Source organism: Pelobates fuscus, chromosome 3, assembly GCF_036172605.1.
Source record: "Pelobates fuscus isolate aPelFus1 chromosome 3, aPelFus1.pri, whole genome shotgun sequence".
Taxonomy (NCBI): Eukaryota; Metazoa; Chordata; class Amphibia; order Anura; family Pelobatidae; genus Pelobates; species Pelobates fuscus.
In genome coordinates this window covers 403,016,656-403,033,589 of record NC_086319.1, presented here as the reverse complement: position 1 = coordinate 403,033,589, position 16,934 = coordinate 403,016,656, and the positions used below count along the sequence as shown (strand labels likewise).

General features: G+C 41.4%; 1 protein-coding gene across 1 annotated transcript; it reads right to left on the bottom strand.

The window, feature by feature from the left end:
- Positions 1 to 2,043: 2,043 nt before the first annotated feature.
- On the bottom strand, positions 2,044 to 11,914 carry PSMB6 (proteasome 20S subunit beta 6). The gene is made up of 6 exons (XM_063446052.1): positions 11,771 to 11,914; positions 5,590 to 5,657; positions 5,359 to 5,490; positions 4,486 to 4,615; positions 4,220 to 4,364; positions 2,044 to 2,257 (listed from the first exon to the last, which is right to left on the bottom strand). The coding sequence occupies exons 1-6, from the start codon at positions 11,864 to 11,866 to the stop codon at positions 2,130 to 2,132; spliced, it is 699 nt and encodes a 232-aa protein (XP_063302122.1). The 5' UTR covers positions 11,867 to 11,914; the 3' UTR covers positions 2,044 to 2,129.
- Between the last annotated feature and the right edge of the window lie 5,020 nt (positions 11,915 to 16,934).

Sequence of the window (16,934 nt, the reverse complement as noted above, 5' to 3'; positions counted from 1 at the left end):
GGATTGGCATGGCACTGCGAGTGAGATATAGGAATGTGGGCAGGGCCGGTGCAAGGATTCCTACCTCTACATTCCCTCAGAGGTTTATTCACTAAACACTTAGTGAAAGCAGACATACTGGGGAGACATTTAGGGAAAGGATAGAGAGACTGTTGAGATATTTAGGAAACAGAGATTGGGAGATATTTTAGGAGAGAGAGACCGTGACATACTCATGCAAAGTGTAAGGCACCTCTAGTGGCAGTCTGGGAGACAACCACTAGAAGCTGTGTTAACCCTACAATGTAAACATTGCAGGATTAAGGGGACAGGGACTCTGCACCCAGACCACTTCAAAGAGATGAAGTGATCTGGGTGCCTATAGTTTACCTTTAATTTACATAAGTCAACTTGTCTGATGGGTTCACTTTACGTATATACTATATACGGATCTATTTACATGGTCAGAAACTCTCACTCACAGGCAAAGTGTCACTTACACACTCTTACTAACACATGCATTCACTAACATATAGACACGTCACTCACCAGTTTACATAGAGACACTCTATATTTACACACACCAAAAATATTCCTCTTGAAAATACTCCTCAAGATATTCCACTCTCTGCCATGTGCCTATAACACTCACACATTCTCCCTCCAGCCAACCCATCTGAACATCTGATGAGTAGGATGTCCGCTCAGCGTCCAGTACTGAATGAGAAAAGTGGGCTTTGTTTGTTAAACACTGATCTGCAGTAAACGAAGTTACAAACGACCAGCTAAAATAACTAAACTGAGTATAGCGGAGTCTGCGAATTGTTCCAAATCAGCACATTTAGCAGTTCTGATTGAATTAACTACAGTTGTGAATAATTCACAAAGTTTGTGTCTCATCCGGAATGCTTTACTGTTGGGGGTAAAGCAAAATGTATACGTGTAATCTCTAAAACTCGGTATCCCCTATATTTCTGTATAATATTAACAAAAAATAAAATGGAGTAAATTTGCATAACTCAAATGTTTGGGTATACCTGAATATCAACCTAGACCTGAAATCTGTTCTGTGCTCAAAACATTCCATTTCTCATAAAAAGTAGTGAAGGGGTTTAAACCGCAAAGTATTCTAGTTGAGGCACACACCATCTGGCTTGGAAGTTTGCTAGTGATGTCATTTGCACAACTTAAAGTGATTGTGTTGCCAAACGAGTGACTATATTTTAAAACGTTTCAAGATTTGCCAATATTTGTCACAGACGCCAACTAAGGTGAAATTACGAGCCTTTTCAGCCATGGAGAGTACTTGTTATTTAACACATCAAGGAGGATCAGCACAAATTAATAAAATATTATACCAGGTGCAAGCCACTAAAGATAGGGGGGAGAAAATGGTGATTCAGTCGTATATAATATTACTAACTTCAGATTACCTGATTAAGTGGGTCCTAAACACAGAGAAGGAGTTTAAATATGCTTGGGATAGGCATAAGGCTATCCTAGAGAATTAGTTGTAGGTGCACAGACCTACACGTACTAGGAGATCTCTTACCAGGTCCTAAAAATAATACGTATATTTAAATAGTGGGTGTACAGACACTAAAAAGAAAACGTAGAAAAAGTGGTTTTAAACGGGAAGCATAAAACGTAGACTCTAAAACAAAATCTGGTACAGATACAGTACTACACACAGAGGGATAAATGGTAATAAGATCAACTTAAAATGGATAAAACAATAAAATCCAAAAAGTTAAGCTACAGGAAACACAAACGCATTAGAAACAGTATAGGTGCCCCAAATGGATAAATATGGTCTAGATATGGTTTATAACGACATTGATCCTTAATGTGTTAATAAACCTAGAACTGGGTTAATAGCCAGAACACCCAAACCTTTCCAAGCGGCATTAAAGTGCTTTAAGGCACAAATAGAAAATAAAAAAAGGGGGGGGGGGGAGGATTAGTGAATTATTCTTTTTTCTATTACAATCATAGATGCAAAAGGTGACCTTGAAACCTAGATACAAGTATGTAGAAAACATGTAAACACAATAATCATATAGCTTGGGTTAAAGGCTTTTATTGTAATTAACATCCTTAAGTAACAAAAACATCATTTAGAGGACACAATGTGGGAATTGTTAATTTCTTCAGGATTCTGCGAAACGAGGAAGTTCATTACCCAGAATTACTTTCCTCTCCACGCCGCTTTCTGTAATGGCGGCCAGACGGATAACGCCACCACTGGACCCGTCTCGTTCCATGGCCAATGATATAGCTGTAACAAGAGCATCATTCATCAGTCCGTGCAAAACACAATGAAACAAATATCCATGACATTGCAGTCCGCATAAAAGCATGCATAAACATTACAATTCTCAAAAATAGTAAAACGTATCCAAACAAAGGACCCATTAAAACATTATTCTGTAAATATTGCATTTTATCGGTTTCTAAATTGAATGTTAAGTAGATCCAGCTTGAAACCTCCATGAAGGAGTTAAAAGACAACTGTCAAACATTTTTTATTTAATTATAAAAATCTAAGACTGACTGCTTGTTTGAGCTGCTACAGCTAAATAGCTGATTGTTTGGGTATCGGTTTGTTCTATCTTAAAGGATCAGCTTGCTGAAGTGCTTTATTGGTGAGGAGTACCCTAGTTTAACCCCAGTTTACAATAGAAATCAGCACCTTTATAAATTAACTAGGAAACTCATCCCTAACTGTCAAACATCCCCATAGCCAACGGTGGTGGCTGGTACGCTATATCCCCTCTCTGACAGACCAGCTCCATAGCTCTAGACGTACCCGCATGTGCACTTGGGCACCGGAAGCCTCTGATTGGTTATTTCCCTGTGAAGAGACTGAAAGTCTCTTCCGAAAAAAAAAAGAGTCCGGCTTTCTAAGACTGCTGTTCATAAGATCTGCAGCTTTTGCAAGCTCTTTCAAGATATAGCTCAGTGGGCTAATGCATCAGCAGAATCTGTTCTAACACTTGGGTCGTAGGTTCAAATCCTGGCAGGGTTGACTCAGCCCTTCATCCTTCCGAGGTAAATAAAATGAGTACCATTAAATTGGGTGATAGTAACAGCCCTGGATGTTGGGCTACTTGGAAACCAGAGTATTCTGAATGTACCTTTCCTGGTTAAATACTTTGTTATTATTATATACCCACAATGAATCCATGCATGTATTCACTGGAGGTATACCTACCTACTAAGTAATGGTTTTTCTTTTTGTTAATATGTTTCACTTGTTTCTAAATAATCTATTTCCAGTGATTTTATGTGTTAAATCACTCATCCTTTACATTATTTATCTACATAAAAGGGGTATTTTTTCAGTACATGCTACAAGGATTCTTATAACAAAAATGTTAAGGCCTGACCGTTTTCCCTTAATCATCCTGTCTTAATACATTATGCAGATCTAGATATACATATAGAATCTCACTCTAAATGTCAGCTTGTGGCACATATCCCCAGAAAATGCAGAGACTAGTTGGGGAGCCAATCCAGGTCCTCCCTTTATTTTCAAAGCAAGCATTGTACATATTGATTGCTTCTAGAAAACCCTGTGGATCTTTATGGGATATGCAGTTGGGTATGGGTTCAGCAGTTGTGAGTAATTCAGGCCTCCTAATAGCCCTGCTTTATTTTCCTGATGTCTAGCATCTGGGGCCACCAGGGATCTGTTCCCGGGCAGCACAGCGAGCACATCTTATGATGCTGGGCAGTGGGCACTAGGCTTTCAGCAGCGCTCTTTGCATGGACTGTGAAGTATAAGTAATTTCACACAAAAACAGAATAAAGCTCAAAAGGAAGCTGCCATGTTTATAGAAGCAGCCACGTGAATGGAAACCTTGTATATTGCAGAGCGCCCAGAAGGCAGTATCCCCTGGCTCCTATAAAACAATACATCCCTACAATAAGGACAATCTAAGCGGAGTGGACTCACTGTTTCAACTACGGAAAAACAAGGTGAAGCAGTTTATAGCTCAGTTTCTGCATACCATAGTGGAACTGTAACAGTTAAAACTAGTCTGCAAAACAAAACGGGTAGTGGGAGATTAATAGCACGTGCATTCTGAGAAGCCGCAGGGATCTCTGCATCACTCATTTAGAGGCTGGATTACTGGGGTCTCCCACCCACCAGTTCACAAGGAAGGGGGCTGGTAATATAAATAACCACTTCTTGGTTTTCCCGTAGTGTGAGATGGAGAAGTAGCCCAAGTCTCACCATTAGCTGTGAATTTTAAACACTCCTCCTTTGTCATTCCTGTTTTGTATGTAGAATCTACAAAGCCGTATATATAGGAACTGCCGGAACCTCCAATAGAGAAAGACTGGTGAACCATCATTCCTCCCATGGGTACGGTGTATACCTGTGGGACCAAGAGGAAATTAAAAAATATCAGGAACGGGAGGAAGGCATTAAGGTGACGGACACAATGAAATGGCCCATAACTCAAATTCTACAAAATGAAACAGAGAGGACATTCGCACCTGCCCTCCTTTCCTCTTGTCCCACCCGGCGACGATAATCCCCGCTGTCAGATCCTCACGGTAGCGGTAACACATCTCCTTAAATAGACTGGCGGCTGTGTGTACCAGGGGAAGTCCATCAAGCTCAATACTGTGGGAGGACGAATGTATTATCACGATTCATTTATTAAGAACCAATATATTCTACAGTGTTAGAAATGTTGAGAATCTAAGAGTTAAATAAAACAGCTAGTGGCTAAAGTTGCAGAAAAAGCATCAATTATTATACAGGGGAAGAATCTATGCACCTGCTGAAGTCAACTGAGTGCTTAGACGAGCATTTCCAAATTGGTGTTCCACGAGAACACAATAGGGGTTCCGCCAAAATTTCTAAAAACAAAATGGCCGCAGGCAGCGAGGGAGCAATGGGCAGTGATCTCCCTGCTCAGCTCCCTCGCGCGCATAGCAGTGATTCCAGGGCCGGAATATGACGTCACTCCGACATCACTAAGAGGCGCGCACGGGAGCTGAACTGGGAGATCACTGCTCCCTGGCCACCGACTCAGCAGCCCCACTGGACCCCGGGACTGCACACCAGTCGCTCAGGAGCCCCACGCCAGCACTCCCAAAGGTAGGGGGGCTGGGTAGAGTAAAATAAAAAATAAAATAAAAAACTGTGTGTGTGTGTCTGACAAAGAGTTGATACACTATGTCAAAGGGTTCCACGGGAAAAATTAATTGGGAACCCCTGGCTTAGACAATCCCTTAAATATATATATATAACACCAAACAAAAATACATATTATAAGGGAGTCTCAATTTAATATTTAAATTTCCAAAGAAGTGACAGTTGCCTTTTCACCCATGTAGTGATTAAGATTTTGTGAGTGTTACCTGTGGAAGCCTAACTGGTAAGAGACAGCATCTGCGATGGCTTGGGTATCTGCAGCAGATCCAGAGCGGCAACAAAATATTCTGTCATGCACAGGAGTGAGTTTATCGGTAACCCGGTTAGCGATGTAGGCCCTGCGAGAAAAGAAAACACATGATTCCATGTTCTGTTCCTGCCATGAATGCGACTCCCGTACCGGCCCAAACACTCAGCCACCTCTTCACTTTACTCACCCAGTGGTTGTTCTGGAATCAGCACCAATAACAACACCGCCATCAAATTCAACAGCCATGATTGTTGTCTACAAGGGAAAACAAACAACATCATCTCTTTAAATATAAATCAGTTTTGTTTTAAAACCTTTTTGACAGGAAGTCAAATTACAAATATGGCGGTGAATTCAAAGCACATTCCATCTCATTCAATTGGTTATAGTGCCTGGAGGCAATGCCCCTCCATTGAGTATTAAACCACTTTTAAGCAATTTAAACACTGAAGGAGGGTCCCTGGCCACCCACAGCATAGCATCCCTCCCCTCTCCCACCCACCGGCAGAGACATGGCTATGGCAGAAATTAGACAATATCGTGCAGCCATACCAATTTATACCAGTAATGAGCGCTTGACACGCTCACCCACTGCAGCTCAGGCTAGTGCTGCCTCGCTACACCAAGAAGCACAGAGGGCATGGCTTGCTAGGGACTCTCACATTAAAAACAGTTTAATGCTAAATGGAGGGACAGAGTTTCCAGACACTATAACAACTTCAATGAGATGAGGCAGTTACAGTGCCTACAATGTAATGTGCTGTGAAAAGGCATGTTTACATTTGTCCCTCACAACACCTCCTGGGACTGTCACCTAGACTGCCACTAGAGGGGCTTTATAGATAATACTGTCTCAGTATTAAATATTAATAAATAGATAATAGGAGGTCCTGTACTATTACTCACTGTTACTGTCTCAGTATTATAAATTAATAGATGAATAATAGGAGGCCCTGTATTATTACTCACTGTTACTGTCTCAGTATTATATATTAATAGATAGATAATAGGAGGTCCTGTATTATTACTCACTGTAACTGTCTCAGTATTATATATATATTATATAATAATAGGAGGTCCTGTATTATTACTCATTGTTACTGTCTCAGTATTATATACTAATATATTATATAATAAGAGGTCCTGTATCATTACTCACTGTTACTGTCTCAGTATTATATATTAATAGATAGATAATAATAAGAGGTCCTGTATTATTACTCACTGTTACTGTCTCAGTATTATATATATAATAGATAGATAATAGGAGGCCCTGTATTATTACTCACTGTAACTGTCTCAGTATTATATATATTATATAATAATAGGAGGTCCTGTATTATTACTCATTGTTACTGTCTCAGTATTATATAGTAATAGATCGATGATAATAGGAGGTCCTGTATTATTACTCACTGTTACTGTCTCAGTATTATATATATTATATAATAATAGGAGGTCCTGTATTATTACTCATTGTTACTGTTTCAGTATTATATATATATAATAGATAGATAATAGGAGGCCCTGTATTATTACTCACTGTAACTGTCTCAGTATTATATATATTATATAATAACAGGAGGTCCTGTATTATTACTCATTGTTACTGCCTCAGTATTATATATTAATAGAAAGATAATAATAGGAGGTCCTGTATTATTACTCACTGTTACTGTCTCAGTATTATATATATATATATATATTATAATAGGAGGTCCTGTATTATTACTCACTGTAACTGTCTCAGTATTATATCACAGATAGATAATAATAGGAGGTCCTGTAGTATTACTCATTGTTACGGTCTCAGTATTATATATTAATAGATAGATAATAGGAGGTCCTGTATTATTACTCATTGTTACTGTTTCAGTATTATATATTAATACCGTATATACTCGAGTATAAGCCGACCCGAATATAAGCCGAGGCCCCTAATTTTACCCCAAAAAACTGGGAAAAAGTATTGACTCGAGTATAAGACTAGGGTGGGAAATGCAGCAGCTACTGGTAAATTTCTAAATAAAATTAGATCCTCAAAAAATTATATTAATTGAATATTTATTTACAGTGTGTGTATTTAATGAATGCAGTGTGTATTTAATGAGTGCAGTGCGCGTATGAGTGCAGTGCGCGTATGAGTGCAGTGCGCGTATGAGTGCAGTGCGCGTATGAGTGCAGTGCGCGTATGAGTGCAGTGCGCGTATGAGTGCAGTGCGTGTGTATATATAATGAGTGCAGTGCGTGTGTATATATAATGAATGCAGTGCGTGTGTATATATAATGAATGCAGTGCGTGTGTATATATAATGAATGCAGTGCGTGTGTATATATAATGAATGCAGTGCGTGTGTATATATAATGAATGCAGTGCGTATGCGTGCAGTGCGTATGCGTGCAGTGCGTATGCGTGCAGTGCGTATGCGTGCAGTGCGTATGCGTGCAGTGCGTATGCGTGCAGTGCGTATGCGTGCAGTGCGCGTATGCGTGCAGTGCGCGTATGCGTGCAGTGCGCGTATGCGTGCAGTGCGCGTATGCGTGCAGTGCGCGTATGCGTGCAGTGCGCGTATGCGTGCAGTGCGCGTATGCGTGCAGTGCGCGTATGCGTGCAGTGCGCGTATGCGTGCAGTGCGCGTATGCGTGCAGTGCGCGTATGAGTGCAGTGCGCGTATGAGTGCAGTGCGCGTATGAGTGCAGTGCGCGTATGAGTGCAGTGCGCGTATGAGTGCAGTGCGCGTATGAGTGCAGTGCGCGTATGAGTGCAGTGCGCGTATGAGTGCAGTGCGCGTATGAGTGCAGTGCGCGTATGAGTGCAGTGCGCGTATGAGTGCAGTGCGCGTATGAGTGCAGTGCGCGTATGAGTGCAGTGCGCGTATGAGTGCAGTGCGCGTATGAGTGCAGTGCGCGTATGAGTGCAGTGCGCGTATGAGTGCAGTGCGCGTATGAGTGCAGTGCGCGTATGAGTGCAGTGCGTGTGTATGTGTATGAGTGCAGTGTGTGTTCGTATATATTAATTGAATATTTATTTCCAGTGTGTGTATATAATGAATGCAGTGTGTGTGTATGAGTGCAGTGTGTGTGTATGAGTGCAGTGTGTGTGTATGAGTGCAGTGTGTGTGTATGAGTGCAGTGTGTGTGTATGAGTGCAGTGTGTGTGTATGAGTGCAGTGTGTGTGTATGAGTGCAGTGTGTGTGTATGAGTGCAGTGTGTGTGTATGAGTGCAGTGTGTGTGTATGAGTGCAGTGTGTGTGTATGAATGAAGTGTGAGTGTGTGATGCAGTGTGTGTTTGTGTATGTGTTGGTGGGGGTGGGGGTGGGCATTTGATATATTATTAATTATATTTATTTTTTATTTTTATTATATTATTTTTTTTATTATTATTATTTATTATTCAATTATTATTTAAAAAAAAAATTTAATTAGCTTTTTTTTCCGTCCCCCCTCCCTGCTTGCTAGCTGGCCAGGAAGGGGGGCTCCTTCCCTGGTGGTCCAGTGTCATTGGTAGTTCAGTGGGGGGAGAGGGGTGCTGGCAGAGCTGTACTTACCTTTCCTGCAGCTCCTGTCAGCTCTCTCCTCCTCCGCGCGGTCTGTGCAGCTCCCTCTGTCAGCTCCCAGTGTAAGTCTCGCGAGAGCCGCGGCTCTCGCGAGACTTACACTGGGAGCTGACCGAGGTGCTGAACGGACGGCGCGGAGGAGGAGAGAGCTTACAGGAGCTGCAGGAAAGGTAAGTACAGCTCTGCCAGCCCCCCTCTCCCCCCAGTCTGTATTATGGCAATGCAAATTGCCATAATACAGACTCTGACTCAAGTATAAGCCGAGTTGTGGTTTTTCAGCACAAAAAATGTGCTGAAAAACTCGGCTTATACTCGAGTATATACGGTAGATAGATAATAGGAGGTCCTGTATTATTACTCACCGTTACTGTCTCAGTATTATATATATATATATATATATATATATATATAATACTAAATAATAGGAGGCCCTGTATTATTACTCACTGTAACTGTCTCAGTATTATATATATTATATAATAATAGGAGGTCCTGTATTATTACTCATTGTTACTGTCTCAGTATTATATAGTAATAGATTGATGATAATAGGAGGTCCTGTATTATTACTCACTGTTACTGTCTCAGTATTATATATAATAAATAGTAGGAGGCCCTGTATTATTACTCACTGTAACTGTCTCAGTATTATATATATTATATAATAATAGGAGGTCCTGTATTATTACTCATTGTTACTGTCTCAGTATTATATATTAATAGATTATATTATATATTATCAGTATTATTGTATATTAGTTGGTGCTGTATTATATTATTATTATATTATTATATATTATCAGTATTATTGTATATTAGTTGGTGCTGTATTATATTATTATAAGTATTATTGTATATTAGTTGGTGCTGTATTATATTATTATTAGTATTATTGTATATTAGTTGGTGCTGTATTATATTATTATATTATTAGTAGTATTATTGTATATTAGTTGGTGCTGTATTATATTATTATATTATTAGTAGTATTATTGTATATTAGTTGGTGCTGTATTATATTATTATTATTGTATATTACTGTATATTAGGAGGTGCTGTATTATATTACGATTATATTCTATATTAGTATTATTGTATATTAGGAGGTGCTGTATTATATTATTCTTATTATATTATTATATATTATTATTAGTGTATATTAGGAGGTGCTGTATTATATTATTCTTATTATATTATTATTATTATTATTATTGTATATTAGGTGGTGATGTATTATATTATAGTATAATTATTATATTATTATTATGGTATATTAGTTGGTGCTGTATTATATTATTATTATTATATATTAGCATTATTATTATTGTATATTAGTTGGTGCTGTATCATATTATTATTATATTATATTATTATTGTATATTAGTTGGTGCTGTATCATATTATTATTTTATTATTATTGTATATTAGTTGGTGCTGTATCATATTATTATATTATTATTATTATATTATTATTGTATATTAGTTGGTGCTGTATTATATTATTATTATATATTATTATTGTATATTAGTCGATGCTGTATTATATTATTATTATATATTATTATTGTATATTAGTCGATGCTGTATTATATTATTATTATATATTATTATTGTATATTAGTCGATGCTGTATTATATTATTATTATATATTATTATTGTATATTAGTCGATGCTGTATTATATTATTATTATATATTATTATTGTATATTAGTCGGTGCTGTATTATATTATTATTATTATATATTATTATATTATTATTATTGTATATTAGTTGGTGCTGTATTATTATATATTATTATTGTATATTAGTCGGTGCTGTATTATATCATTATTATTGTATATTAGTCGGTGCTGTATTATATTATTATTATATATTATTATTGTATATTAGTCGGTGCTGTATTATATTATTATTATATATTATTATTGTATATTAGTCGATGCTGTATTATATTATTATTGTATATTAGTCGATGCTGTATTATATTATTATTATATATTATTATTGTATATTAGTTGGTGCTGTATTATATTATTATTATATATTATTATTGTATATTAGTCGATGCTGTATTATATTATTATTATATATTATTATTGTATATTAGTCGATGCTGTATTATATTATTATTATATATTATTATTGTATATTAGTCGATGCTGTATTATATTATTATTATATATTATTATTGTATATTAGTCGATGCTGTATTATATTATTATTATATATTAGTCGGTGCTGTATTATATTATTATTATTATATATTATTATATTATTATTATTGTATATTAGTTGGTGCTGTATTATTATATATTATTATTGTATATTAGTCGGTGCTGTATTATATTATTATTATATATTATTATTGTATATTAGTCGGTGCTGTATTATATTATTATTATTATATATTATTATTATATATTATTATTGTATATTAGTTGGTGCTGTATTATTATATTATTATTATTGTATATTAGTTGGTGCTGTATTATTATATTATTATTATATTATTGTATATTAGTTGGTGCTGTATTATATTATTATTATATATTATCAGTATTATTGTATATTAGTTGGTGCTGTATTATTATATTATATTATTATTATATTATTGTATTTTAGTTGGTGCTGTATTATTTTATTATTATTATTATTAGTGTATATTAGTTGTTGCTGTATTATATTATTATTATTATTATTGTATATTAGTTGCTGCTGTATCATTGAAGGCCTAGCAGTGCAGGCTCTCCCCGGTCTCTCGTACTCCCGGCCCCCCTGGTCCCCGCAGCCGGTCCCGCACACTCACCCCGGTGCTGACGGGCCGGTCCATCCAGTCCATGTCGGAGGGGAAGCCGCCGGTGTGAGCGGACGCGGTGGGGAAGCGCATTACTCTGGCCGCCATGTCTGAGCTGTGAGAACGGTGGGAGAATGAGGGCGGAGTCACACACTACGGAACCTGAGTCAGGCCATTCGGCGGGTGCAGCAAGAGGGCGGCGAGCGCTGGCTGTATCACTCGGCGGGTGCAGCAAGATGGCGGCGAGCGCTGGCTGTATCACTCGGCGGGTGCAGCAAGATGGCGGAGAGCGCTGTATCACTCCGTGGGTGCAGCAAGATGGCGGAGAGCGCTGTATCACTCGGCGGGTGCGCCATGATGGCGTTCTGAACGTCGTGCGCAGGGGGTGTTCCAAAATGGCGGCACAGAGTCTCGTCGGTTACTGGGTGTACCAAGATGGCGGACGCACGTCATGGTCGTGAAATTTGATAGAACGCCTGTCTAGCTATAGAATGTGTGTGAAAGTGAGTAATGTACAATAGGTGTACCAAGATGGCGTCTTATCATTTCATCAGGGGTTCATAAATAAAGTAACATATCTCTCAAATATCCCATTCACAGAGGACAGACCATATGAATTCCAGCTAAAACAAACTCTGTGTCTCTTATATAGACTGCAGGGCGCCTACAAGTCTAGCTTTCGGTGGGACTTTCCACATTTAGTTCCCTGGTTTCCCCGAGACGGGAATGGGGATATTCCCCAGGCAGCACAGCGCAAACGCATCATTAGACATGCTGTGCAGCGGGCACTAGGACCATACAGAGAATGCGTCAGCATGGCGCCCTTCATAGACCTGCAACTTGGGGGCCCAGAGAGTGCGTCAGCCTGGCGCCCTTCATAGACCTGCAACTTGGGGGCCCAGAGAGTGCGTCAGCATGGCGCCCTTCATAGACCTGCAACTTGGGGGACCCAGAGAGTGCGTCAGCATGGCGCCCTTCATAGACCTGCAACTTGGGGGCCCAGAGAGTGCGTCAGCATGGCGCCCTTCATAGACCTGCAACTTGGGGGACCCAGAGAGTGCATCAACATGGCACCCTTCATAGACATGCAAGTAGAGGGCCCAGAGAGTGCGTCAACATGGCGCCCTTCATAGACCTGCAACTTGGGGGCCCAGAGAGTGCGTCAGCCTGGCGCCCTTCACGGATCTGCAAGTTGGGGGCCCAGAGGGTGCAGCAGCATAGCGCCCTGCATGGACCTGCAAGTGGGGGGTCCAGAGGGTGCGTCAGCTTGGCGCCCTTCATGGACCTGGAAGTAGGTGGTCCAGAGGGTGCAGCAGCATAGCGCCCTGCATGAACTTGCAAATAGGTGGTCCAGAGGGTGCAGCAGCCTGGCGCCCTGCATGGAGCTGCAAGTTGGGGGCCCAGAGGGTGCGTCAGCATGACGACCTTAATGGACCTGCAAGTTGGGGGCCCAGAGGGTGCGTCAGCTTGGCGCCCTGCATGGACCTGGAAGTAGGTGATCCAGAGAGTGCGTCAGCTTGGCGTCCTTCATGGACCTGCAAGTAGGTGGTCCAGAGGGTGCAGCAGCATAGCGCCCTGCATGAACTTGCAAGTAGGTGGTCCAGAGGGTGCGTCAGCCTGGCGCCCTGCATGGAGCTACAAGTTGGGGGCCCAGAGGGTATGTCAGCATGGCGACCTTAATGGACCTGCAAGTTGGGGGCCCAGAGGGTGCGTCAGCTTGGCGCCCTCCATGGACCTGCAAGTAGGTGCTCATGCTTGACGCCAGGCTGACATGTTTCTTTCCGTGGGTGCACATGCCATTGTGGGTGTTGCCGGAGATGCAAGATGTCATGTATGACACTCATTACAAGTGTAACGGATCAACAGGCACCCCGACTGGGTACCTCCGTTGAAGGATGCTCTTAGCGCTTCCTGAGGGCTCCAAGCACTCTAGCAGACACCACAACCACCGAACCGGAGAAGCATACGAATGCTCTCAACCATATGAATGCTGTAAACCGCTGAACAGAAAAAGCATACAATCAGCTTAGACTCCTGGCAATCAGCATACAATCCAATTCCTCCAATGACGAGACAATACTTCGTTTGAGGATCAAGCAGAACTGACTGTACTGGCACATACAGCCTCTTTTAGTCACAATCCACAAACCTAGTACTGCCCACAGGGTTTTGAAATACAACCAATCAATCCGTACAATACACACAGACACTCCCACACAAAATCCTCCCCTCTGCCTGTGATATGATTACTGAACACAATTGTTAATATAATTATCACAGGCAGAGAAATACAGTTTTTACAAAATATTATTAACTTCCAAAATATACATGCCATTCACATAAAACATACATTTTCATAATCAGCATGCTTGAACTATACACATACTCACAAATCAGGGCAATCCGTTCAGGGGTTAAAAAGTTAAGGGAAAGTCCTATTTGTCCGACTGCAAGCACATTTTCATGCCCAAAAGAGTTCCATAGATTTGGGCTGTGCGGACGGTCAATTTCACACAGAAAAATGTCTAAGTCCCATTCGAATTCACGAACGGGGCCATTCGTGCAAATAGCCCAGTCTAACAGTGCGTTCAAATTGTCGAACGCACTTCGATTCCACTCGAAGCGTCGAAGTTCCTGAGAAGGTAACGGTCAGCGGTGTTCGTGCAAATGTGTAGCCGATTTTAGTTCCATAGATTCAGTGGCACACACCGCTGACCGCATTCGACTAAATTAAAATGGCCGCCGCCACGTGTTCGGTTTTCGAATGGCGGCCACTTCGACTGCTTCGGCACTTCGACTGCATCCGAAGTGCCAATTTAAAAGTTCAAATCCTTTCTCTGGGAGTTAAAGGGCCAGCAGCAGCACAACACAAATCCATTATGCCCAAATCATGTCTTTAAAGGGTAATACATCCCAGGGGCCATAGTCACATGGCAGGAGGCTGGCAAGCAGTCCTCTCCAGGCACAAGTGGCGGGGCTGGTTCCACCACAACAAGGCTCGCCCAACATCGCGATTACAAACCTCACAATGTTGGTTGGTCTGTTACCCTAATGTCCCTCTTTTCTAGTAGCTCCTTATTTTGGTGTGTTGGAATGTGTAACAGAGCTCCACAGCAATAGTGCAGTTATTTGTCCTTAAACCGTTACTCCAAGCACCGTGACCACTTCACTCATTTAAAATGGTCATGGTGCCCGGAGTCTGTATATGCAGTTCAGATATAGAGTTTAACCCCTCTGTGTAACTCCAGCATAACCGGGGCATCATCAACATGCCCAGAACAAGAGCTAATGTCAATTTTGTGCATATATTTTTATGACAGATGCGCCTCATCAGAGGAGGAAGCAGTGGCGTACACACAACCCATCGGGCCCCGGTGCGAAAACTGATCTGTGGGCCCCCCCCGCTTACTCTGCGCGGGCTGGGGCCGCAACACATGGCGGGCGGGCACCTGGTCGCAGGGCTGCGACCCGTGCGACCGCGGTATGTACGCCAGTGCATGCATAAACACATACACTTAAAGGACCACTATAGACACCCAGATCAAATCAGCTCAATGAAGTGGTCTGGGTGCCAGGTCTCTCTAGTTTTAACCCTGCAGGTGAAAACAGCAGTTTCAGAGAAACTGCTATGTTTCACTGAGGGTTAATCCATCTCTAGTGGCTGTCTCATTAACAGCCGCTAGAGGATTTTCTGCGATTCTCACTGTGAAAATCACAGTGAGAAGACGCTGAACGTCCATAGGAAAGCATTGAGTAATGCTTTCCTATATGGGCGGTTTGAATGCGCGCGTGGCTCTTGCCACGCATGTGCATTCGGAGCTGAGAGGCGGATCGGGACGGAGAGATCCCCAGCGCCAAGGGAGCCCGGCGCTGGAGAAAGGTAAGTGCTTTAGACACACACACACACTCTCATGAACAGACGCACACATTTACTGACAGACACACACTCAGTGACAGACGCACACAAACATACTCAGTAACAGACACACACACTAACACTAACACACTCTAAAACTAACACACTCACTAACACAATCACTCACACTAACACACTCACTAACACACTCACTAACACACACTCACACTCACTCACTAACACAAACTAACACTAACACACTCACTAACACACACTAACACACTCACTAACACTAACACACTCACTAACACACTCACTAACACAATCACTCACACACTCACTAACACAATCACTCACACTAACACAATCACTCACACTAACACACTAACACACTACCACTAACACACTCACTAACACTAACACACTCACTAACACACTCACTAACACTAACACACTCACATTAACACTAACACACTCACTAACACACTCTCACTAACACACACACACACTAACACACACACACTAACACAAACTAACACTAACACACTCACTAACACACACACTCACTCACTCACACACTCACACACTCACTAACACACTCACATTAACACTCACTAACACACTCACTAACACTAACACACTCACTAACACACTCACATTAACACACTCACTAACACACTCACATTAACACACTCACTAACACTAACACACTCACTAACACTAACACACTCACTAACACACTCACTCACACTCACATTAACACACTCACTAACACTAACACACTCACATTAACACACTCACATTAACACACTCACTAACACTCTCACTAACACACTCACTCACTACCACTCTCACTAACACACTCACTAACACTAACACACTCACTAACACACACTCACTAACACACTCACTAAACACACACACACGTTTTTTCTGTTTTTTTTTTTAATTTAATCCCCCCAGCCTCCTTACCTGTGTGAGAGCTGGGGGGATTCCCTGGGGTCCAGTGGTGTTGCTGGTCACCCGGCTGGTGGGCGCGCGAGGGAGCACTGTCCCCTGGGTGCTCCCTCTTCAGCTCCCTCGCGCGCCGCGTACTGATACCGGAGCCGGAAGATGACGTCATCTTCCGGCTCCGGTTTCAGTGCGGTGCGCGAGGGAGCTGAAGAGGGAGCACCCAGGGGACAGTGCTCCCTCGCGCGCCCGCCAGCCGGGTGACAGCAGGGCCAGCCTCGGGGCCCCGGAGGTGGCCGGCTCCTGGGCCCCCCAGCAGAAGAGGCTGGCCCTGTGGGTACATACCGGGTCGCAGGGGCGGCCGGGCCC